The sequence below is a fragment of the Fusarium tjaetaba genome (assembly GCF_013396195.1).
Source record: "Fusarium tjaetaba strain NRRL 66243 chromosome Unknown NRRL66243_c0000223, whole genome shotgun sequence".
In the NCBI taxonomy this organism is placed as follows: Eukaryota; Fungi; Ascomycota; class Sordariomycetes; order Hypocreales; family Nectriaceae; genus Fusarium; species Fusarium tjaetaba.
In genome coordinates this window covers 163,377-188,095 of record NW_023501419.1, presented here as the reverse complement: position 1 = coordinate 188,095, position 24,719 = coordinate 163,377, and the positions used below count along the sequence as shown (strand labels likewise).

Below are 24,719 nucleotides of genomic sequence, written 5' to 3'. Positions count from 1 at the left end.
ACACATTGGATGTTGAGGCTACACCACCTACGCCACTGTTGGTAGGTAAACTATCAGCCTCAAAGGGGCAGGCCGCAGGAGGGCGAAAGGTTGGTTCCTGCCTCTTGGCTTTTAGCCGGTGATCATTTCTATGATCGCTCTGACAGTGACAAGGGTGCTCAAGTGAGATTACGATTGCAGGCACCAGAGTTTTGTGCATGTCGACTGGCCCAAGCTTGGCTGACAGAAGATGGATCCAATAGCGAGCCTTGTTTCTTCCATTTCACCAGCATACCTAGCCAAATGTGTCCGGTAGTCGATATGGAAGTCAGCGGAAACATGGCGTTTAGGAGTTAGGTAAATGATGAGGCGCCTCGTGTATCAGCCGTTAATAATACCTGTCTCATGCCGTCGGTGCCTCTAAAAACAAACTTTTCATCTGGATATCGATTGACGCAGCACAGCAACGGGCCTCATGCATGGTGTAACATTGGCCGTTTTCGACACCACCAGCACCCCATTTAGACTCCAACTTGAATCTAAAAACACGGGGTCGGCGACAAAGTCGAGCCGTGGAGGCCCCCCCGCACGATGCCATCCACTTTATGCCCACTCGCCCATTAGCATTGTTGGGGGTTCTTGGGGTTCAGACGGGGTCGTGAACAGACCGACAAGCTAGACTCTGCGTGGCAAGTCGTTAGGTAGCGTCGTTGTGTGAAGGTAACGCCGAGCTGAGTCCGTTGAACTCCGTCAGAGCTGCTAAAGTGTTGGGCTCAGGTTTCTGAGATCAAGGCCACGGCTCTACCTCCGTAGAACACGTACAGTGGTAGTGACATCCAATTCAACGGCTTGCTTCCACTTCCAGGCACCAAGCAATCTGCAGTCTGATGAAGTCTCTGATGAATGCCACACTCTGCCAAGACTGAGCACGTTGATGCACATTATCCTTGCACGGATATCCTTCTTCACGCTCGAACCACCTGATGCGAATTACGGAGGATGGGCCGAAAAGTCTTTGCTCAAAAGAACTTACGCCACAACCAAGGACCCTTGTCTGGTACTATAAGGTACAAGGTCTCTAGATTGTTATAGAAGGGACCCTCTGTAGTAGCCCTATAGCTATAGGGCCTATAGTGGCGAGTTTAAAATGAATTACTGGCTTGACCCCCTAGAATTAGATTACGATCAGCAGCTGGTTTCTTGCTTAATGTATTTGATGTATCTTAAGATAAGTGGGTCCTCTAGCCACAGTTCTTTTGGGCAAGGACTTTGCGGCCGAACCTCTGTACGTACTGGGGAATCGGCCCTTGCTCGGTTAATACTTGTGAACGATGTCAGTTAAATCCCCATCTATCTTTGGTAGCCAGTCGCGCGACATTGGAGCCCGTTGGAGCCGTCAGCAGAGTTTGCAACTGTCAACTTTGCATGGTGGACTGCTAATACACCGGCAAGTCAATGAATGAAGGGTCCCTGGCTGGCAGGTAGAAAAACTCAGCGTTTTCCCACTCACTTGCTTCTTCCGTTTCTGCAACCATTACGGGCAGGGCAGGACGGAATTCGGCAGAGACCGGACCGGTGTTTGTCACGGTCTTGACCTCTAACATCAAGGCACTCAACTATCGCCGTTCCCGTTAGCTCCCGTAGCAGCCCACAACATGTCTCATTCGCCACTCGCTCTCGGCGCCGGACTTGGCGTCCCGTTACCAGTAGCAGCGCGGATAATTGCTTGAAGTTTGAGCTTATCGAACATGGCAATTTTCCTGATGGTTGGCGGAGAGGTTTTTCTTGAACCGGCTATACTGTACTTGACTTGCGTCTGAGCAATTTTTTGTGTGGTTTCTTTTCCCCATCTTTTTCCTTCTCGTAAGTTCACCTCTTGGCCACCGGAGTTGGCGATGATAAGTTGAAGAGATAACAGCGCCTGGCGTTGGCATGTGGGGAGAACATCAACCTTGTCAATTGAACCCGTCGACAACCGTTCAGGTCCAGGTTGAGCCTGTGCTATTCGCTGATGATTGTCTTGGTGGACCATCTTTGAGTCTCGCCAAGTCTTATCCCCTCTGGTCCACTTCTCGCTTCGAATTTGTTCGGCGTAACTCCGTTCCCTGTGGCGAGGTGATTCCTGCTTGTTGTTCTTGTCTTAACATACGTACATACATACATGGGGGAAGATATCGTGAGCGGTACATCTGGAAATATCTGGTTGCATCATGGTGGTTGTCGCTGTTCTCGGTGACATGGGGCATTTTCAGGGTTTGTTTCTGCCAAGCTGCAGGCATTCCTGTTGCTCGTAAACAATGGCCTGAGGCATCTATGATTTACTATCGATTACGACCAGATCTCTATAGATTTGATAAGATAGTATATAGGTATGTATGATAAGATACGGAGCATTGGCATAAAGCTTCTCGATAACGTCTGTTGAGGCTCTTGGTAAGAGGACCACTTATGTCAGGAGCTAGTAGAGCATACCATCGTGATTTAGGAGCATTTTTTCTGATCGGTCATCGTCATACATTATCCTGAGCGCAGTTGAAAGCTGCTGGGTTACACGCATTTGACTTACTAGGCTCAGTTCAACAGAAATATTCCTACTGACCGCTTCGACTCTGAGCGTCACATCACCACGTGCAGTAGATGTTAGTTCGAGACACGGACAAAAAGGTCCTCAACGTACTCAAATTGCTGCATGTCTTTGATATTATCCGCCATTTTTGATGCAGTGAAATCTCCATACAGGGTAAGTTCCACAGAAGAAGCACAGCGGATGGGGCAGCTACAGGGAACATCAGTGGTCAGTACCACCTGAACATGTGCCGTGACCAATGACATAGCGCGCTACAAGCCCCAGACAGCGATTCGAATCAGGAACGGGGGCCTCGATCAGTAAATTGATGATTAACGTCACGATCTATTGGAGGCGGGCCCAGTGACGCACCTCTTCCTCACTCTGACAGCACGGTACCCGACCTCTCTTTACCTGCCACGCCCGACTCCTGACTCTGAGGCCTGCCTACGACAGGCGCAGCTTCGGTCGCGTGAGTTTTTGATTTGACCACATGATAGAAGATACTTAGTTTCATATCCAACGGACATTTATTGATCCAGCCAGCTCTCCAAAGTAAGGTACTTCGACTATCTTCTGAAGTCCACCGTTTTCTTTACTTGCTTTTCGTCACATTGTCTCGTGTCTGCACGAGATCGGCTCCTCAGCGCCTTTATCTTGCTTGCTTGCTTGTGATAACCATTCGCAGATAAAACAGGTCGCGAACGGATACAGCCCCTGTCACCGTCTTCGTCTGTTCTTAGCAACACAACTGCCGTGCTGTAATTGCCTGAGCTCGCACCTCACACCCTCCCCGCATCCGGACTCTTACCTACGGCAGCTAGATAGCAACAGCTTTAAAGCATCGAGTGTCTCCTCCAGATTCCAGATCGCCAAGCTTGTTCCAATAACTTATTGTCGAACACCGCTGTGATGGGCGCGGAAGACACTGGGAGTGGTGGGCTACCAGCCTCTCCCTCATCCTCTAATCCACGAAGAACCGGCGGCAGCCAGTCTATCGCTCGAGGCGCCAACACACAAGGCTACGACGAACAATCACCTCTACTAAACAATGACGCCAACAATGTCCATGGGGGAGCGGACGATTCACAGGTCACAAAGAGCATATGGTATTTGCTCATATTGACCATCAGCATTGGTGGTCTCCAGATCGCATGGTCTGTCGAGCTTTCAAACGGATCACCATATCTTCTATCCCTTGGCTTGAGCAAGTCTCTCATGGCTCTCGTCTGGATTGCTGGACCCTTGACCGGCACCCTTGTTCAGCCATATGTGGGTATGCTCAGCGACAATTGCCGCCTGCCCATGGGTAAGAGAAAACCGTTCATGATCGGGGGATCTGTTGCCACCATCCTCTCCCTCTTGTTTCTTGCATGGGCCAAAGAGATTGTCGGTGGTGCTGCTGGACTCATGGGTTTTGACCCAGAGTCTAAAGATGTGAAAACAACAACTATCGTGGTCGCAGTCATTGGTGTTTACGTGCTCGATTTCGCCATCAACACTGTCCAGGCGTCCATTCGTGCTTTCATCGTCGACTGTGCGCCAGCTCACCAGCAAGAATCTGCCAATGCCATGGCCAGTCGGATCACCGGATTTGGTAACATCGTTGGATACATTGCTGGATATGTTGACTTGACCCGTCACCTTGGCTTCCTTGGGAGGACGCAATTCCAGATCCTCTGTGCCATCGCATGTTTTGCCCTTGCCTTGACCGTGTTTGTGAGCGCCGCCTTCATCAAGGAGAGGGATCCCCGGCTTGACGGCACCGCCAAAAAAGAACAACAAGGCGTTTTCTCCTTCTTCTTCACTATTTTCAAGTCGATCAAACGCCTTCCGCCTCAGATCAAGAGGGTATGCGAGGTCCAGTTCTGCGCCTGGGTCGGCTTCTTCCCTCTGTTGTTCTATACGTCCTCATATATCGGAGAGATCTACGTCGAGCCATACCTCCAAGCGAATCCCCACATGTCTCCGGAACAGCTCAACAAACTGTATGAGCAAGCGACCCGCATTGGTACCTTTGCACTTCTCATCAACTCGATCGTGAGCTTGCTCACAAATGTATTCCTTCCGTTTTTCATTGCGCCAACGTACGATAGCCAGCCAGTCACCGGTATTCCGGGAGAGAGCCCTGCAGGTTACTATGACTCGGACGAAGATGAGAAGCCCTCTTGGTTAGACAAGCTGGCCATTCCGGGCCTGACCCTCAAGCGTGCTTGGTTTCTGTCCCTCCTTCTTTTTGCTGGGTGCATGTTCGCCACGCTTTTCGTCCGGACCGTAAAGGCGGCCACCGTGCTTGTTGGCCTTGTTGGTATCACCTGGGCGATGACACTGTGGGCTCCATGGGCCATCATCAGTGCCGAGATCAGCCGGAGAGATGCCCTGATACGAGCTCAAAAGATACGATTGGCGGCCGCCAGAGCAAACAATGACGGTACCGCAGATGACGAGGAGGAAGAAATCGATCAGGCTGGAGTGATCCTCGGCATCCACAACATGGCGATTGCGGCACCTCAAATCATTGCTACTGTTGGTTCCAGTATCATCTTCAAGCTCTGGCAGAAGCCCAGAGGCACACCGGGAGACCACAGTATTTCTATTGTGTTCGCTCTTGGTGGAGCTTGTGTCCTGATCGCATCATTCTTCGTTGCCAAGATCAAGGATGATGCTTCCATGCCAGCTGATGTTATGATCGAAGCCGAACAGGGTCGGAGTGGGACAGAAGAGGTCCCGGAACGCCGACCTCTCAGCAGGCGCAAGTCTACCAAAGACCAGCTTCCTAGAGCAACCCAGGCCAGGGCCACACTGACACGACACAAGAGTTTCGGAGGTGCCGAAATGCACTAAGAGCATCGATCCACACACCCACAGACAGACAGACAGGCAGACAGAGAGAGAGAGAGAGAGGTACACTCCCTTGAATGAAGCATGGGAAGGCGTAGGGTAAGGCATCTGGATTGGCATTTGGCTCTATTTACTAAGCCCAGGAGCATATGGAGGGATGGAATACCGATTTTCTTTTAGTTAATTTGATAAGTACCTAATGCTAGAAGCCCTAGGTATGCTGGGCCATAGGTTGGATGTTAGAACCACAGTTTCATGTTTAAGCTTAGATCAAGACATCACATTCGTTCCCCAGCTCGTCTCCACCTGATATACATCGCTCAACCACCCAAGCCTACCCATCCATCACCAAGACGTACAACATCCCTAGCGGAGCCCATGCCCCGAAATCAATCCATTGGATTCGGGTCTGCTGATTTGGGACCGCACATGCCAATAGAGACCCTTGTCTCGCCAGGAAGAGGACCAAGGGTAGGATTGATGGTGGTGAAAGGGATGAAGTGAAAGCACCACAAGACATCGTCATCCTCGCCACAATAGCTGTAGTCACAGTCAAACGACTCTTTGGGAGCAGCTGTGACGGCAGGGGCATCTGTGTCGCAAGCCTCTGGGTTGTGAGGGAGGGCCAGGGCTGTTGAGGCAAAGAGTAAGACGAGATAGTTGATGGGAAACATTTCGAAAGTTGTAAAGCTTCTGTGACGAATTTGGGTCAAGACTTTCTGTTGTCCAAGTTTCCAGGAGAGGAGGGGATCTTTATAGAGAACCATGGCCAGACAAGTGCTACATTCGAGAAGGCTTCCCTGTACTCGATTCGAACAACAGGTACTTGTTTGCGTTGCAGATGATGGTATATAACACTCACATGATACTGCAGCTAGGTTCCATATGGACCAGAACAACAGAGAGCAAGGGCAGTAAGCGAAACGCCGCTTATGGAATCGGCAGATGGGATTTGCGCCTACTATACCCGGGGCAAAGAATTTCACAAGGCGAATGAATGGGCCGAGAAAGTGTGAGACCAGGCGGGAATGTTGTACTTGGGAAGACTGAAAGCCAACAGAACAGTCTCTGTCTGGTGACTAGTTAGCAAATAGATACCTATCTAGGTATACACCGGCCCTCAGGTGGCTGGCTCTCTTTTTACATGGATAGCATCTTGTTTCCGGCCTTCACCCACAACGACATAATAACTCCGATGCTGGTTACCCAAACCAAACTGCGTACCCGTGATAGTCGGGGAATATCCTGCAACCACAGGTAAGCGATGTTGTACAGGAGACGGCTCACAACAAAGCCGAGGCCGAGAATATTGATTGTTGGCGCTGGTACGGCAGCGAAATTTGCGGCCAAGATACCTGCGGCATAGCAACCGATAGTTTCGAGGCCGTTTTCTGTGGCAGCCTTTGCACGGAGGAGGAATTGTTTATGCTGGGATCGTTAGTGGGAGTCGTGGGACAATCGGGCAACCAAGCTTACAGATTTATCAAGAGTCTGACAATTGGCTATTCTGTCCCTGTGAAAGCGAGGGTTACAGTTGTCGTAGGTCCCTTTGGCACCTGCGGTGATGGTGTAGGCGTGAGGGAACGTGATGATGAAGAATGCAGCTGGGACCTATAAGAGAAGCATTAAGTTGAGAAGTCGTTGGCCACGAGGAGAAAAGGGCCGTACTGTGAAGAAGGAATAGTTCCTTGTGAGATCGAGACCGAGAAAAGACTCCATTGTGGGTGGTTTGTTAGGGAGGGAGTCGTACTGTGATGAAGAGAGAGTTCAGTTGAATGGGTTGATGATGAATGATTGGAGGAGACCTCTGTTTTTAATCACAAACGACAACAACAGCAACAGCAACAGCAACAACTCCTTACTACAACATTCACAATGTCTGCTCTTCCTCCTCAAAAGTTCCTCCCTCTCACCCCGGCTCCCAAGTCTTCTTTCCTGTCTCTCGCCCCAGCCACTTCTCCCTCATACCCTCAGAAGCCCGCTGCCCGCTCTCACACTCGTCCCTCTGCTCCTCGACGAGCCTCGACTGAGTCGTCCAGCTCAAGCTCCAGCTCCAACAACACCTACCGCATCCTCAAGCTTGGGCCTGTCCACTACGGCGAGCATGCCGATGAGCACAAGACCGACTTTCATGATGTTATCCTTCACTAAAGAAAGTCACGGTAACCTTTGTGTGAATGGCGTGCTTTTGTGAGAAAGGTGTGAAATTATGACAGCGCAAGCGATGATTTTATTTTATTCATTTCAATTTTTATGAATATGGCACAACCAACAACAAAAATTACAGGATACCACTTTGATTTGACAAATTTTTGAATCAACAGAATAAGAAGAAAAAAACAAGGCTAAAAAAGAAAAAAGAAAAAAGAAAAAAGCAAGAGGTGAACAAAAAGGAACCCCCCAACTGTGGAAGAAGATGGGGGGTGGGCATCTTCAGCTTCGGTTGAATGGAACAAGAGAATCGAATCATACGGGATTAGGATTGAGGTGGGCGGCTTTGGTCTGGATCCTGTGAAAGCAAGAGTCTTGAAAGACTGAACAAGAAAATTGAAGCGAGGTTTATGCTGTTTTGCATTTCCTTATTTTATGATATCTCTCTCACATTATTTGTCTATCACTGAGAAACGAAAGGAGAAAGAAAAGAAAAATTAGTGGAATCGAAGAGGGGAGGACTTTACTGTCTCTATTCCCTAGGTACCTAAGGATGCTGGAAACATTGGATCTTGGCCTACAGTAGCACTATTGATAGCGGCAAATCATGATTCCAGTCTTTTCCGGATAAAGCAAAGAGTGTCGAATCTGCAACCAGAAGGGTCCCTGAGTGACGATGATCATACACACGATACAGTCAATGGGCATTTCGGCATTGAGACCGTGTGCCATGGATAGAAATGCGGTGCCTTTGGGGGTGCGGTATGGGCGGTAAGCCAATGTGAGATTGACAGACAGATAGATAGATTTGTAAGGCTGCCCTATCAGTTAGCGTAGTTGCAACACGGGTCTCTTCTCTTTTCAGTCTGAAGTCATTGATCTTCGGTCTTATTATTTGGCATAGATAGCAAAGTGTGGGCAATTGACGTGAATCAATGAGTTGTCCTTTTCACTTTCTGTCCATTCATTCATCCATCCCATGATCTGTAAAGGTTTACATACAAACACACACACACACACACATGCAATGTCTGCCTACACACCCATAAACTTTCCAGAAAATACCGGCATTTCATTGATTCTAGACCGATCATGTGCAAACGCACAGAAAAGATGGTCTAGATAGCCTGGATAGCGTAGCATTACCGCGCCGCGTCCTGCATTGCATTGCATGGAAACCGGCCCAAAAGGAATAAATAGAAAAGAAAAAAAGAGAACGTGCCATGAATAGCCGGAGCCTGCCGCCCGCGCAGACTTGCTATATCCGACTGTTATTTAATAACCATGATCTGTTTACACACGATCCAATCAGATTCTCATGGTCTTTTTGTCCAGGCTCTCGGTAGACTCAGGGCCCGGGGTAGTAGTTTCGGGAGGTGACCGAGAAACCTGCATGACGTCCACTGAATTTTTCACCTTTTCACTTTTTTCCTCTTGTTTCTTTATTTTGTCGGTATTTCCTGTCAAAATCCCACTCTTTTCATAAATGCACAACATGGGGGGCGGAGAGTATCACCGGCCTTTTCAAGTTACCTTTAGCTTAGTCAAGCGGCCAAGGTACACAGCATTATTTGCGTCAGAGATAAGAAAAGGCAAAACAAAGATGGGCGTTTCTTCTAAAAGTATCCGACCTGAAAACCATAAATGTGTCAGCTTATTATCCCATAAAACACCACGAAGCGTGGGTGGTGATAGAAAAAGGACCCCCAAACTAGGCTTCATTCATCCTCCTCAACGCGTGGGCCAATTGCGGGGGAAGCGGCTTGTCTCACAAAGTCAATTGGTAAAAAAAATCATGAGACACGGAAATACGTCATTCCTCATCTTAAAGCTCGTTCGTTGCGCGTGACCTGCTTTTGCTATCGGAAGCTGACGGTGATCCCTCGGTGTTCCGACGGGGATATCGAGGCGTGTATGTAGGTATATACTGTCGAACAATTATAATTGCTATGGTTGGTTAGGAACGGACTGTTTCAGAGACTGTGCTCGTGTACGGAGGCGCATTTGAGACAAGAGGTATGTATGAATAAGATTGCGTGTATAGCAAGGCTACACCAGGAGAAAGGTTAAACAGCATCGCCAAGACGGCACACAAGATGCCCATGCTGATCACTCTTATTCTACCGTACGTACCTGTCCAGAGGTCCAAGCATATTGCGCTATGATAGATCTCGTGACGAGTTTATGAGTTTACTCAATTTAAGCCTAACCTTTAGTCTCTGCATCCTTGACACTTAATGATACACTTCCATACTAGAGATAACATAGCGATAACTGGCAACTTGTGAACTCCCCTTTGTCGCTCGCAGATATCCACCCTTTAGCATGATGATCTAGGTATCAGAGAAACCTTCACATGTTGATCAATTGCTAGGACTAACCCTCTCGTACACCCTCTTCTTCATCGAATACAAAGCCACTGCAAATCTCGGCTTCTGTGCCGTCTCTGACCGTCCATAATCCGCCACGTACAGCACAACACACACCCTCAGCTTTTGATTCATGTCCCACAAGCGTCAAATGCTGAAGGATCATCCTTATGGTAATTCAGTCGTCTTGCTTGTGATGGCTTGCCTGTCTTAGGGGAGGAAAGAAACTTCGGGACCCTGATCCTAAATGACAAAAAGACTCTGGTAACTTAGCATAAGTTTAGGATGAGTTTAGGATACCGTTGCCAGATTTCGGATACCTTTGCTAAGTTTATTTTGACACCTTATATCAAGGCCTGATATTTTCCTACTTCCCGAGACCTGCGAAAATCACCACTTCTTCTCAGTGCCTACGACCGTGATCTCCTTTCTCTCTGGATCTACCACGCGAATTATCTCCCGCCAATCAATCTCCACCCTCTCCCGCTCCCGTCCCGGGTCTCCACTCTCCGCCCCGCATCCTCCGGCATGGCTAGCATGGAACCGACACCATGTCTTTGCATGCCGCGCGTCTGCCCACAACCGCGCTGACAGTAAGTACGGATCTGCCAGGACACGCAGTAGGCCCTCCAGAGGTGGTCGTGCAAACATGTCCAGATCTTTTCCCGGCTTGGCAGGGCGGAAATGGACCGGAGTCCTCGGCTCGATGGGGGTGCGAACCCAGACTGTGAGGTAATCCATTCTTCCTTGCACAGCTAACTCCGTGAGTAATGGTATAATATCTGTCCCTATCCATCCTCTCAAGCGATCAATTCGCACTTCCAGTCTCGCTATTCTGCGTAGAGCATCTCGTGTTGTGAGCAGCGTAGCTCGGCCGGCAAGTCTGTCGTCGGCTCCGGGCGGAGCGCTCTGTAATTCTCTGCGGATGTGTTGTGCATGGGGTCCCGATGCGTCCAGTAAGAACTCGTTTCCTGCATACAGCAGCGGAGTGGCGATGGTGTGTAGCGCTGGGTGAGAGAGGAGAATGGGCAGCGGGTTGACGGTTGATCTGGTGCACGGGCAGAGACATATGGGCGTGAAAGATGTAACAAGTGGCTTCAGGATGATGCTGAGGATATCCACGGGGAGGTCCAGGAGGTTGAGGCTGTTGGCCTCCGAGGTGGTCATGATGGCGGCGATGTCTATGATGACGACTGCTGGATACTGAACTAGCGAGATATCACTGGTTCGTTCGGTGACTGTGGCATTCTACTACCCAGACCCCAGATGCCTACAGCCCAATATTTCCGGTTTCCGTGAAGCTGCAGCCTTCTTGCGAAACATGTCGTTAGAATAGGATTGTGTTGCGAGGTTCAAGTTGAACAGCCAGTGGCGGCTAAGCATAATATCCCCCGCGACCAATAAGTGGGGCATCTGAAGAGCTTCTACTCTGCAGAAGCAGGCCAATACAAGATAAAATTCTAGACTCAGATCACAGCTGTACTTTATTTAGATGGTGTGAAGCTGGTATTTCGACACGATGTCGGTGGGATAGAGTTGTCGGTTATTGCAAACTATTGATACATATATACGCTGGGAGAGGAATGAAAACTTGAGGACCCGGGCTGAATAAGAAAAGGATCAAGACAACTTGGTATAAGTTTGGTATACTTTTTGCTAATCTTATTTTAACATCTCATATTGGTATAAGGCCCTTCGTTGGCGGCAACTTTTGAAGGGCCGGTATGCGCCTCGAGATTCATTATCTAGACATCATTGCCTGCACACTCTCACCTTTTCAATCCAGTCTTTCACTCTCACTACTTCACCATAAGCCTCTGCACATCTAACATGAAACTTACAGTCCAAGCAAGTATTCTGGTTCACTCAAATCTGCATGATCCATTCTTACCTAGTCGTTGGTTTCACCCTCGATAGCGACATTAACATTAGCAAACAGCCCTCAGAGATGGCAGTAAGACCCAAATGTCGATGCTTCTCAGCTCTACTTAAGAATCGCAAGAAAGGGCCATAAAATCAGTGAAAGATGAGGCATTGAATAACATGCAATTTGACACAGTGATCAGTGTCATCAACAACGTCCGAAGCGAAACGCCGCCTAAGGTTTGGCAAGAGATCGCCGCGTTACTGAGAAGAAAGGAATGTGCCGTCAATATGACCAACAGAAGCCAGCGCAGATTTTACAAATTCCTCAGTGGGAATGGGTGGGTTCCTAAATAATTGTCGTTCTCTATGCGAGCTGTTATTGCAACTACATGGCCAAAGATCCCAGGCTATGTCGAGATTGCTGGGGAGAGATTCTTTGTTGGCTGCTAATGCACTGCACCAACTCCTCAATGAATCATTGAATCATATTGAGATCAATATGGAGATACAATGCAAAGATGGATGAATAGAAGAAAGTGTGGTGCAAGTCTATTGCGTTGGTACCTAACTAACAAACCGCTATCTCGAATTGCATCTCTAGGCCGGATGATGAAAACGCCTTGGAATATTGCAACTTCCATATACAGAGCAGAACCAGAAGAATTCCAGAACAACGCCTAGGGATATTGGTGTGTCCACCGTGCTAAGTCCTCTTATCTCTCTTTGTTAAAACACTCCAAAGCCAGAAAACTTGTCTGCCAAAGTGCCAAGCAATAACCTCCCGCCCAAACTTCAGCTCGTCCACCATCTCGCCCATTGTGTTGCTGTGACTGTTCCCGAAAGAACTGTTTCATGGCGAGGTCCGATGGTTGTTCCTGTGGCGGCTCTTCCGCCCCTTCAGCCTCATAAGAAACTGTTGAACATTTGCCTGTTACTCCTCCTCCGTATCGGACGGCTCTTTGACCTTTTCCCCGAGTGTTCTGTCATCATCAATGAGATCCTTGATTCCTTTGCCTCGATCCCCTTCCAGTCCCTCAGCGTGCGTCTCCCAAGTGCGATATCCGCCCTGGTTCTTTGCACTGAGCTTTCTGTTGCGATCAGAGAGCTTCTCGATTTCTTCATCTCGATTCCTGATCTGACCTTCCAATTGCCGGACATAGGACTGCAGATCGTGCTCCTTTTCAGCCGCATCTCTGAGGCTTGTCTTGAGCGCTTCGACACGATTGAAGAGCCCTCTGAAGTCTTTGTCTCCGTCTTTGAACCTTCGATCACGTTGACGCTCCAGTTTCTTGATTTGCGCAGCTTGGTGTTTGATGACTCCGTTCTTTTCGCTGATAAGCTCGTCCCGTGCCTTAATTTTCCTTTTGAGAAAGGAAACTTTGCCTTGTTCCGGGCCCTCAGCACCTGAGGTCTTTTGCACATTGGGCGGCTCTGGGATGTCACGGTTGGGCGAAGCGGTAGTTCGGTCAACCTTGTGCTTTTTGGCGGCTCTTTCGAAAACATCGCCCGGATTCGACTTGCGCTTGTAATCCTCTTTGTTGTTGTCTTTGGAATGTCCATCGCTAACATCCGAGAGAGGGTAGTCGTCCCCCGTAACAAAATTTCCCTCATACTTGAGGAGTGCCTCCTCCTCTGAGACGTTTTTAGGGAAGAAAGGTTGTGTATCAGGGAACCTCTGCCCCCAAAGCCGTGACATTTCTTCTGCGATGCCAAGGACGAGCCGGTGGGATGGCCAAATAGCCGCCACAACCAACCAGGCTGAGAAGTTCAGCACTTTGGTGCGTCCCTGGCCGCTAAGCATAGTATAGAATTTGAATCGGTTAAGGTGGCGCGGGCTATCTACCCATTTCTCGTGTCGGAGAAACCTGGCGACCCTGAGCTGAATCGCCTTGGGCATGTCGGGACACATCTGGTTGTAGTTGCTCAGGACACTCTGGACCCGAGATCGAGCCATTGAGGCGTCTTGACATTTTCTGATCTTGACACGAAACTCTTCCATCCTCAGAGAGTAGGGGTCGCGATCAGATTGCCCTCTGTCGACGTGTGCCATCTTGATGAACGCTATTGAACTGTCAGTATATGTATAGAAGGAAGAAAGGGCAATTGACACCTGAACACAAGGAAGAGTAAGAGATAAGGTATGAAAGAGGATCGCGAAAGTGCATTTTGGCCCCCCTGCGAGAATTGCCAAAAAGCAAGGGAAGAAAGGGAAGATACTGTTGGATGGGACATCACTTACCAGAATCTGGCTCTGCTGTTAGCGCTATGAGAGAAGGTGTGATAAACAGATTAGAACAGCGTTTGATGGTAACAAGAATGGGATATGAACTTGGATCTGAGGTAGGCTAGGTAGCATTGCCATCGTGATTATGTGGCACTTGCTTCGTAAATTACCGATTCTCCAGGAAATCCGGATGCTCCATCAATTTATCAAGTTGAGAGACAAATCACATATACCTCTCATTCCCAACCAGAGCTGCTAAAGTCGGATTCGAAGACCCATGGCAGTCCAGCTTTAGCGCCAGCGTCCAGAAGGTCAGTGAATCAGTGGCTCGACGAGACAGAGAGAGAGAGTGTGTGTGTGTGTAGTCCCGGTCTGCAACTGGAGCAGAGCAAGACTCATCCTCGACCCGGCGCGAAAGAAGTTCGCCAGTCTTGTTAGACTGCACCACAATTACAGCCCATGGGAAATCTCTTTCGGAGTTCTCACCAACCGGCCGCATAAGCCAATGTGATGAGAACGGGGATAGTTACAGATGGAGGTGGTCATGTCGTGGGCCGGCACGACACGTCCCGCATAATACGGATTGCGAAGGGGGAAACGGGAGGACAACGGCATTTACTGCAAGCGAGATGTGGAGGTTACATTTCCTGAAGATATTGACTGTTTGTACCATACGGGCCGGAGAGTTTTTTATTCTTTTGAGTCAGGCGGGTGTCGCTGTGTGACGGTTTTCGGGACGTACAGATTTTTTGGCAGTTGTACTCATACTGTACGACTACCAATAATAGAAGAGAAAAGATGAGGCAAAGGTCTCGGTTGCTGGATTGTCAGATTTTGAAGGGTAGTAAAATACGACCTGTTGCAATTGACAAGGATGAGTTCCTTCGCTAGGAGGGTAAAACACTGCAGGTATCACGACCTGCATTTGGCCCTTGTGTCATCAAGTCGACAAATAGAGTATTTGACAGATAAGCTCATATGAAATTTCAGTCATCAAGAGATTACGCTTTAGAGTAACTGAATTAGATTGAGTTGAGTGTCGTATGCTCATGGGTTGATTTTTACTCAGGACTCGCTCACCCCAGCAATGAGATACCATGAAACCAGGTCACATGATCAGTGACGTCTGCACGCACAGCTGCTCGTCTCAACTCCACCCAGCCCAACGCCAACAGGGCAGGGCCAGGGGTGTTTGATAACTGATCGAATGGCCCAGGTACTAAAGCTTGGTCGACCGGAAGTGGAAGAAAAAGAGAAGACGCCATCTCTATGCTAATAAACCAATCGAGAAAGACGCAGGAAGGATTAGTTTCCTCCTCACCGACTGAATACACCAACTATCGACTAACTAAAATCTACATGAATCGGACTCAGCTTGCACTAGTCTACTCGGCCTTAGAGAGGGCTGAGACTACCTTAGTCTAGTACATGCACATAGATATTGGGCGCTTAAATGTCTACGTGGTGACAGATTCTCCCAGTGAGACATCTCCCTGAACTCTGCCTTACCTTAATCGCTACCAGAAGGAACAGAAGGTTCATATCCAATTGGACTAACTTGGCGAAAGGGTCCCCGATGCACGACTCACGATGCCGTTGGTAGCATCTATACAAGAGGCTGACTTATACGGACATTCCTTTCTGTAGAGACCCATAGCTCAGACCTTGAGAGGCGGTGACATCAAACCTCGTGCACAGTCCGAATAGACGCCCACGAGGCGTTTTCATCTCTCCAGAACCCACAATGAGGCTGTAGAACGAAATATATTCAAAACATATTCCTTTGTTCCATCATTCATGGGTTGGTTGTGGCTTTCTTTAGGGCCGTTGTTATGGCCGTGGCGTAGCGTGGCGTAGGGGGGGTCGCAGATTGGGCCAGAGGATCAGTGCGACTGTTAGTGGGGGCAAACTTAAACTGACGACTTCAACCTGACTTCCATTGGAACATAGAAGAACAAAATGTATAAGATCATGCGAGAATTAAGATCGAGAACAAGACAGGTCAGCATTTGTCCACCAAGTAGAAGCAAAAGTTAAGGCTATTAGCGAGGATACCCCAGTTCTTCGAAATCTCGCCTAGGGACAGCAGAGACATGGGGCCTGGTCATTTCTTTATTCACACGCCCCCAGTCATACTCCTCTCCAACTCAATCGAGCAAGGGGGCACCTAACCCATGCATGTCAAAACGGTTTGTGAGATAAAGTAAAGATGCAATTCAAACTATCAATGAAAGTAGATAGGTAAGTGTGGAAGAAGAAGTAGAAGAATAAAAACAAGAACAGGACGAAAATAAACCACGTTGATGCCCTCTGATTGCCGGAAATGACTGTATCACCATCTCATCTGTGCTGTTCTGGGAGTCCGAGTTTGTTGCCAAACAACTCCAAGGATACCACGGTCCATCTATGGATTCAGAAACAAATCCAAAAAATGTATAAGAAGTCCCCTCCATGATCGCCATGCGTTTCCACCTTGCGCGGGGCAGCCAAAGCTTTTGCAGATCTAAGAATCCGCTCATAACTTTTCTCCCTTTCTTCGAGGGTATCGAGGATCGCTATACGTGACACTCGTTAGCTGCACTGCAGCGTAGAGGCTCGCTTTCAAAGGGAAACTCAGATACCAACCTACTAGGTCGCCCGAGGAGGGTTAGGGCACTGAGGGCGTCCACAGTAGCCTTCCCAAGTCGTCGAGCCCTGATCGGTGACATTGCTCGTGCAGCGGCAGGAGGTGCCGGGCTGAGGATCAAGGTTAGAAACAGTGCAGCCACACTGAGTCCAGTGCTGGGTAGTTCTCCAGTAGCACATGGTTGCTGATGGCTTTCAAGTTGGAACCTTGGAGAGAATGCAAGAGAGTTTTTGTCTGTTGTTGAAGCTAAAGACTTTGTCTTGGTGCTTCAATATATAGCAACAAACTGGCGTTGTGCGAGGATTGGTTTGTCTGACAACCGGGGCTAGTTGACTCAAGAGATGACTGGCAGTTCACAGCCGTGATCCGAGAAGTTTGTGTGAGTATTTGGTCACACTTGTCCCGACGGGTGTGGCTTTGTGTACCTGACGGAAAGAGGCTTGCTGCCGTGGTAGACTATGGAGGATTGGCACCAAAATATGGCTGAGGATTGGGGTTGAAGCTGAAGGATGATGAGACTTTCAAAGGAAGAGATCTTCAGATTTATGATATGGGATATTGAGTGTAGAATGGTGGTTTGAAGTGCTGTTGAGTCTGAGCTGTGAATATTCGATTGATGCAGATGTCCTTGGCCCTTATATAGCTGGTGAAACGGTCCCGAGGGTTTGGAAACGATTATGACTGAGCGAGGCAGTTTACTGTCCATGACACTATGTGTACAGTTGTCTTGGAGATTCCACAATGTGAAAGTCGAAATAACCCTCAAAACGAGAGCAAGGAAGACGGATTGTTGGTCCTGTTTGCACTTCCCAGGTGTTGAAAGACCAGGAGCTAGGTTGCTTAGATAGGATGGTTGGTTAGCTACCTAGTCAGTTGGCTCTGGGTCGGCCAGGGGGTGAGGCTTGGAGGGGGTGTGTGTTGGTGCGCAAAATGTACTGCCAGGCACTCCTCTTTCGTCTCGGCCCTCTGTCCCCGCAAACACCACAGAAAAGAGGCGAGGGGAATTCTGGAAAAGGAGACAATCAGCTTGTAAACTGAGATATAACCTCCGAGCCCCGAATCAGGTCGCTTGTGTGCCGCAACATCACGCTCTGTTGGCAGGCCGGTCCAAGGGTTGACTTACGTCAAGGCACATCAGTCCACAAGGGAGTTTTGGGTAGACCAACAGCATTAGAATCCGATACAGGTCTGAGAGCCCTCATAGAATTCCACCCGGTGTGACTGTGAAGGACATTGTGCGAGCATGTTGGCTTCAATGGGGCCCTTTGTAGAATGGGTCATCGTGCATCCACACTCTGCGGACATGTTCTTCTGCATTTGAGGGGAACCACCATCATGCATCTCAAATCAGTCGTCAACATCATGGTCGCAGTTAGAGGGGCCAGAGGTCGCGATTTCTTTATGTAGTTGGATCCGGTTTGTTTGATGCTCGATTGCCTGCCGTGAGTAGTGGCCGGCTGCCACACGTTGCAGCCTGTGAACACTCACTAGTTTAGTTTGGTAATGGCATTGTACAAACTTTTATCGAGGAGCAGGACAGGTCGGACAACATGATGAGCTACTGTCTCGTAGCCCAATTCCTTCAAATGCTGGAAAAACTGATGTTGAACGATTCTTGCATCCGTAATAGAAGGCATACGTCAAAGATCCAAGCTCCCTTGCAAGCTGATGGCTTGCTCAATGAGCGGGAAAGCTCGCCCCGAGTTCCCGCTAGCAAAGCTGCAGGCCTGACGTTCAGATGACAGCCTGTACCCATGCTACCATCCATTACTCGAAACCCTTCAGAACACTGAAGCTGAACCTGGCCAGAGAGTATGACGCTGGCAATTGGTTTGTTTCAGCAAACAAGTAAGACGGCTTTGCCGAAGTCGCCGTTTTTTGCAGCTGCCACATGGACGTGGCAGCTCTGTACCTGCCACCCTCCTATTGATGCCTCTCCCGCTGTCGACTTAAATTGCGACCAACAGATACCGGCTTGTGTCATGACGCCACAGAAATTGGTATTTTTCATGAATGCGGGCCCCTGGACGTTCTTTCCATCTCCCTGGTGACCTACCAACTTGTTCTTCGGCACATCTCGAGGAAAATTTCTTCCTTCGTGTGTCTGTTGGTCCGGGTTCTGCTATTGTTCCTTGTCCCTTGGCTAAGCTAAGACGCGAGAGGCGTTAGACGCCTCGTGGAGCTAGCGGATGTTGCACATGATCCGCGAAGAGACCATTAATCCCTATGTAGATTAGGTAGACGACGGGATGTAGGGTCGTTCTGGGGTTGTCAAAGGTCAAAGGGTCAGGTACTAGTTAGCTGTGTTTGAGAGTGAACAAAGAAAGACTGCAGAACCCTGCCAGCCACTAAGGTTTGCACGTATCAACACCATTATGGAGATGCATATAACTAGTACATGACAACGGCCTATGTGAGTGGAAGTATACATATCGCGCTTGTATCAGCGGATCAAACTTTCGTTGCCGAGTTTGACGCGGCGGATGAAAGTAACGCAGTTGCTTTGAGCAATTCACCTCGTGAAGGCGACCTGCTCGGAGTCATGTCCAGGTGGATATGCGGGCCAGATCATGCGCGCGGGCCGCCGAAGGCACACCATGAGAATACCCGCAACGAGCCAACAACACATGTAGATGCCAAGGGGAGCAGACGTCGGCTGTTCCTGATACTGGAAGTATCTTCAGCGATCATCACGGAAAGTGTGAGGAATGTAGCCAACCGTGTATCCACAGCTCGTAAAGACGGGGATGATTCCTGATTGTGCGTCATGTCTCTTTGTTCTATACTCCACAAATGGTATTATCTGCGCCTCGTTCTCGACTATGAGGTCGTGCATACGGAAACGAACGACATGGAGTCTGGGATAGCTTCACACAATTCCGCGCTGCTGCATGACTCGATGCACGAAGGGGGAGCTTGGTCACACATGGTTGTGGTTGACCATTCCCTTCTCGATGATGAGAAGTGTGACAAAGCTGTAGTTTGTGCGTTCCACTATCCCAAAGTGCCCCATGTTGTGCCATGCCATATCATGCCATATTCAAGTTGATATATGCCGGTTTGTCCATTCCGGGTCTTGGGATCTTCATCAGAAAAGTTGTGTGGGTGTGAAACTATATGTCGAGTGATGATGCCGAAGCGGGCCAATATCGACATGGAAGTTAAAGGAGACTTTCATTTTGGATGCTGTCTGTTGGTGAAGTGGAAATACAACTGCCGTTGTAGGCTGAATGATGATCTGAAGTATAATTCGTGTACCTTGCAGTATCTGAACTCCTTCCTTACAGTGCTGACCTACCACGTCTGGCATCCTTCTGTACATACTAAAGCAGGTCCGATGGCTTCAACTAGAAGAACTCTTTCCTACTACAAAGTATTGCTGAATGCTGATTGGGCTGAGCTTGATCAGGGAAGCGATGACCCCTGTCATGGGGCGCTTGGAGCTGTTGCTTCGACAGATAACTTTGATAGATTTTACACTGTATGTGTCGCGGAAACGCACGCTAACAGCACAGTGCCAGTAGGCGGCCGCACATCCCCCCTGTCTGTTCTCCAGGTGGGGGCCGATAAACCCCTGCACCTTCCTGCAGCTTAGGTTGGGTGTGATGGCGCGCGGCTGTACCTTACCTTGTCTTCACATCAACTCAAAGCGCCTCAACCCATCACAGCAAACCTCGAGCCGATGAGTCGATAGTTTGACTCCAGCGGCGCCTTTCTGGCGCGGTTGTTGGTAAATCGACAACTTCACCCTCGGCTGGCCCACTCTGTACGAGACAAACTCCGCTGCGGCTGCGCCTACTACTACCTCTTGCGCCTGCATCTGCGTCTGTGTCTGCGTCTGCGCCTGCGTCTACACCTGCAACCCCCTTGCCGATTTTGTCTTCAGAGGCCCAAGTCGTGTTGGTTCGGGCTGGCTTGCGCATGATATTTCACGAACCTTGCGTCTCTTCTTGGTACTTTTCATTCCGGATGACCTCCCGGAGCTCAGAAGCAAGTGGGCAACAGGCAACACACTAGATCAGCATGCAACAGAGTCCCATCGTCACACTCTCTACGGCCCTTGGCACGAGTCCCTCCGATCTTTTCCTAAGAGCAATACTTTCATGCTCTTCGCACTCTGACCGCTTACATCTTGGTGTCGTCAGACCCTTGAACCCCGAAGAGCCGAGGGTGTTGGTGTGTCTGGTATCATCTGCGGCCCTAGGATCTTCCCGTGGGCGGCCTTTGATGCGGCCTGATTCCTTCGACGGCCCCCAAGGCTTGTAGAGCTTGAGAAACTTCGATAGGCATATTTGTACAAACTATTTGCTTAGTTTCGGTCGGCCACGGTCCGACTTGAGTGACGACACGCAACCACTATCATGCATCATCTGTGTCTGCTCCTTTGAGACCCCGTAAAGGTACCCTGGCACATGGCGTATGAGTCAAGTGATTGATACTGCATTCTACCTGCATTACACCTTCCAAGCTGGATGTCTCTTAGACGCGTGTAGTCGAGCTGCAGCCTTGATTAAGATCGTCCAACAACAACCTCATCGTCTCACGATACATAGCCAACAAGTTACATGCAAAGTGGCTCCGTGACTGGTTATGTTCTCTAAAACACTCTCAATCGAGATGTAGCCGATGCAGAAGAAAGTACTCTAGCTCCAACATCCTTAATTCTCTCACGTCTCGACTTGCTTCAAGGCATGATGCATGGGGCACGGCACGGCACGGATAAGACTAGCTCGAGTTGTCCTCGTTCACAGAAGCTCATCACACAGTACCCTTGCTTGAAGTGTTGGTTTTGCACGCTTCTTGGTACAAAGAAATTATCGCTATGCATGTATTGATAATCACTTCTTGTGATAACTGCCTAGCAGGGGCAGCACCCACCTTCCCAAGAGTGACACTGGGTCACCATATCAAGTCAGGAGAACTCCGAAGTAACTAGATACGAGCTGCATGTTCTGGTGGACCGTGCCGTCAGTACGGATGACCCAAGCCGTCAAGAAGCTGTCCGTCTTCCGAGAGTGACGGTGTGGGTGTTAGTGAGCCAGAGTTGCTGCATCGTAACTAGTCTAGTCACCAACAAGAGCTTCGGCTTGCGTCGAGAACTAGTTCGGGTCACGCGAAGTGCTTCCGAGCAATTATAAGTTCCCTGCATGTTGTGGCCTTGGTGGTACCGGCTAATGGACTCTGAGCTGGCTTACTGCGGTTCAAAGAAAGAGATATGGTCAAGAGCGCGCAAGAGCGCGTCTGCGCCTAGCAAATGACGTTGATTAGGCAATGACAAAGCGAGTTTAAATCCATACCAAGTTCCTGGTTCTTCAGGGGTGGTAGGGTTTAGCGACAGGCTGCAACGGCGGCGCTTAGGAGTTGTCCTTATTGGCCAACCAACATCCTGGTCACAACCCCAAGGACCTCACGCTCTGTGCAGGTCGAGATACAAAAAGAGGGCGAGGGCAAATAATTTCGAGGAAAGCAAGAGCTGATCATCAGCTATTGGTTTCTCAGAGTATGAATGTGGTTTATCGGTGACAATTTGGTAGACATCATCATCAGCATTCATAGTCCGTGATGAACCTCAACCGTCCAAAGGCTGAGGGTCAGGTAGAATTTCTAATTCCACCACAACATTACGGAATCATGTTTAGTTTACTTACTACCTTATTACTTGGGACCACATCGTTCACTTCTTAACCTGACTTCCGCTGCTTTCCATCTACAAGCGGCTCTCTCGAGCCTCATCGTATGAGGCAGCGATCAGCAAGAAACAGAACTAGGCACAGAGCCAACACATCCTTGACCGGAAGTCTCTTCATAGGCAAGGAAAGGCTTCATAATAATTGGATATTGGATTTCCTACAAATGGGTATTGTCCACCTAGCTGGAGGCTTCTCCTCTTGTCATGACTCCTTAAAAGAGTAACTTGTACGCGGGATGTGGGCGAAACCTAATCAGGCATGATATAAAGCTCGGCATGTTTCTTAACATCTCATACCTAACCAACTGTCCAATAAGATGTACTGCATGATCGTATTTATCCGTCCCGGATAGATGGGGTCTAGTTCATTGGCTGTGCAATTGCTTGTGTTGTTGGTTGTGTATGGAGTCGAGTGGGACACGATGAAAAGAGATAGAAAGTGGCAGAAGTATGGAAGATGATCAGCTTGACTCCGTTCTCGGTAGACCCCGCGGCATTTAATTCTCACTCGATCAATCTCACTCCTGAACCCGCCCTCACTACCTAGGGTGTTGTTGAGACTGCCAACCCCTTTTCTATGTGCCGAACGAGGGCTATCAATGATGGTCAGCTCGTAGGTCTCAGAGTACCGAACAGGGTCCCATGGTAGGTATCAAAGGATATATGATCTGATACCGGTTAACAATTTATTTTATCGTTGACTTTGCTGCTTAGGCCTATCGCCTCGGAACAGTTGTAGAAAGAGAAGTGCCATGGGGTCATGAGGGGCATCGAGCACGAAAATTTGGGGCTTTAGAGTATTGAAGTAAACTTAGTAAAGAGTCCCCTAAATTTAGGATAAGTTTGCCTAAATGATCAAAGTATTTAGGATACATGTCCTAATTTTAGGCTAGAGTTACCTAAATATTCGGATTATTTAGCATCGAGGTCCTGAGCTTTCTTGCCTCCCCGTATCATCCATCAGATCCATGACCAAGGCAATCAGTCACTTGATCATTTAACTCGAGTCTTTCTTCGACTCCACTCCTTTCATCGATATCAGTTTCACCATCGATTTGGGGAGAGCCACCATCAAACCCTGATACAGTCGAGTGAACAAATGGTATTTAGGCCCTGTGGGAGATCGCTGGTCTTCGTGTTCATAGAATAGTGACCTAAAGTGCTTCATATTACTGAAGAGGCCACCGCCTGGCAAGAGTCGTGACTGACCCACGATATCGTGGAATTGGTTAAACATTGGTGTACCACTGAGCATAAAGAGATGGTGGTACTTTAATGACTTAACGGCGTCAAAATATACCGACTCATCGTTGCGGCAACCATGAGACTCATCCAGGATGAGGACAGCGATATTTCGATTGATCTGGCTGTAGTAGTCGGAATGCAGCACGAGATTTGGGCGCTGTACACGTCCTGCCTTGATCTTCTGAGCCTCGGTGAGCCCCAAAGCCACTCTGACATGACAAAAATGCTCAAACGTAAGGCTGTCTCTGTATCGGGACTTGAGGAATTCGCGAGAAGAAATGACGATATCATACTCCAGGCGGCGAGTCGTGTCGATCTTGGCGTCGTCGATGATGATCCACGAGGGGCAGTGCTCCTTTCATGAAATAAGTAACTGGGTGACCAAGACAGAGATATTGTACTTACTGGTTTGAAGTGTCGCTTTATTTCATTTGCCCACTGTATAACGCAACCAGCCCGTGTAACGATTGCAATAAAGCCAGACCTTGTGGGCATGGTCCGCTTCACCTCAAGGGCGGCGACCATGGCTTGGAGACTCTTGCCTCGCCCCATAGCATCGGCAAGGAAACCGCCCTTGAACGACGAGTTCGCCAGCCATACCAATTTGCCAACTCCCGTCCTCTGCCAATACTTGAGTTCCGTCTTGAGCGCATCGAAAATGTTGAGATGTACATAAAAGTCTGTGTTGCCGAGATATTTCTATCACAACTACTGTCAGTCGCGACTAATATCCAGAAGCAGATAGATCCAAAGGCTTACCAATTGTTCCTCGTATTGCGAGGTAGACAAGAACTGGTAGGTCTCCGTGGCGACCTCCAACCAAGATGTGACGCTGGATCAATGCATTGCTAGACGCCTGTGCGGGAGAGTGGTTTTGTTAGATGAAGTCGGTGTCCGCAAGCTTGTCGCTTGCGCTGATGATGGATAAGGTAAGAGAGCGAGAACATCCACGCGGCTGCAGTGGGCCTTGTGTGATGCTGTAGAGGTATCACTAGACACCGCATCGGTGGGTTTCTGAAAAGAGGCTTCAAATAGGGCATATACACTGCCATGGGATGTTTTTCTGTATGCCATATTGGCCCTTGTTGTGGGCGACAGAAGTGCGTGTGAAGGAGGAAGAAGCCTGGAGGAGGAGGGAGAGGAGGAAGGAGAGGGGCTTTATA

The 24,719-nt window shown here is 48.9% G+C and overlaps 6 protein-coding genes across 6 annotated transcripts; 2 read left to right on the top strand and 4 right to left on the bottom strand.

Annotated features, from left to right (window-relative positions):
- Positions 1 to 3,457: 3,457 nt before the first annotated feature.
- FTJAE_9755 (sucrose transporter SUT1D) lies at positions 3,458 to 5,389 on the top strand (the record flags this gene model as incomplete). Its single annotated transcript, XM_037356708.1, has 1 exon — positions 3,458 to 5,389. The coding sequence occupies one exon, from the start codon at positions 3,458 to 3,460 to the stop codon at positions 5,387 to 5,389; it is 1,932 nt and encodes a 643-aa protein (XP_037203226.1).
- A 386-nt stretch (positions 5,390 to 5,775) lies between these two features.
- FTJAE_9754 (uncharacterized protein) lies at positions 5,776 to 7,105 on the bottom strand (the record flags this gene model as incomplete). The annotated part of the gene is made up of 4 exons (XM_037356707.1): positions 5,776 to 6,105; positions 6,611 to 6,814; positions 6,863 to 6,997; positions 7,055 to 7,105. The coding sequence occupies 4 exons, from the start codon at positions 7,103 to 7,105 to the stop codon at positions 5,776 to 5,778; spliced, it is 720 nt and encodes a 239-aa protein (XP_037203225.1).
- A 156-nt stretch (positions 7,106 to 7,261) lies between these two features.
- FTJAE_9753 (uncharacterized protein) lies at positions 7,262 to 7,537 on the top strand (the record flags this gene model as incomplete). Its single annotated transcript, XM_037356706.1, has 1 exon — positions 7,262 to 7,537. One exon carries the CDS (start codon positions 7,262 to 7,264, stop codon positions 7,535 to 7,537), a length of 276 nt encoding a protein of 91 aa, XP_037203224.1.
- Positions 7,538 to 10,296: 2,759 nt separating this feature from the next.
- On the bottom strand, positions 10,297 to 11,073 carry FTJAE_9752 (uncharacterized protein; the record flags this gene model as incomplete). The annotated part of the gene is made up of 1 exon (XM_037356705.1): positions 10,297 to 11,073. The coding sequence occupies one exon, from the start codon at positions 11,071 to 11,073 to the stop codon at positions 10,297 to 10,299; it is 777 nt and encodes a 258-aa protein (XP_037203223.1).
- Positions 11,074 to 12,703: 1,630 nt separating this feature from the next.
- On the bottom strand, positions 12,704 to 13,822 carry FTJAE_9751 (uncharacterized protein; the record flags this gene model as incomplete). Its single annotated transcript, XM_037356704.1, has 1 exon — positions 12,704 to 13,822. One exon carries the CDS (start codon positions 13,820 to 13,822, stop codon positions 12,704 to 12,706), a length of 1,119 nt encoding a protein of 372 aa, XP_037203222.1.
- Positions 13,823 to 23,308: 9,486 nt separating this feature from the next.
- FTJAE_9750 (uncharacterized protein) lies at positions 23,309 to 24,630 on the bottom strand (the record flags this gene model as incomplete). The annotated part of the gene is made up of 4 exons (XM_037356703.1): positions 23,309 to 23,911; positions 23,962 to 24,236; positions 24,316 to 24,412; positions 24,502 to 24,630. The coding sequence occupies 4 exons, from the start codon at positions 24,628 to 24,630 to the stop codon at positions 23,309 to 23,311; spliced, it is 1,104 nt and encodes a 367-aa protein (XP_037203221.1).
- Positions 24,631 to 24,719: the final 89 nt, after the last annotated feature.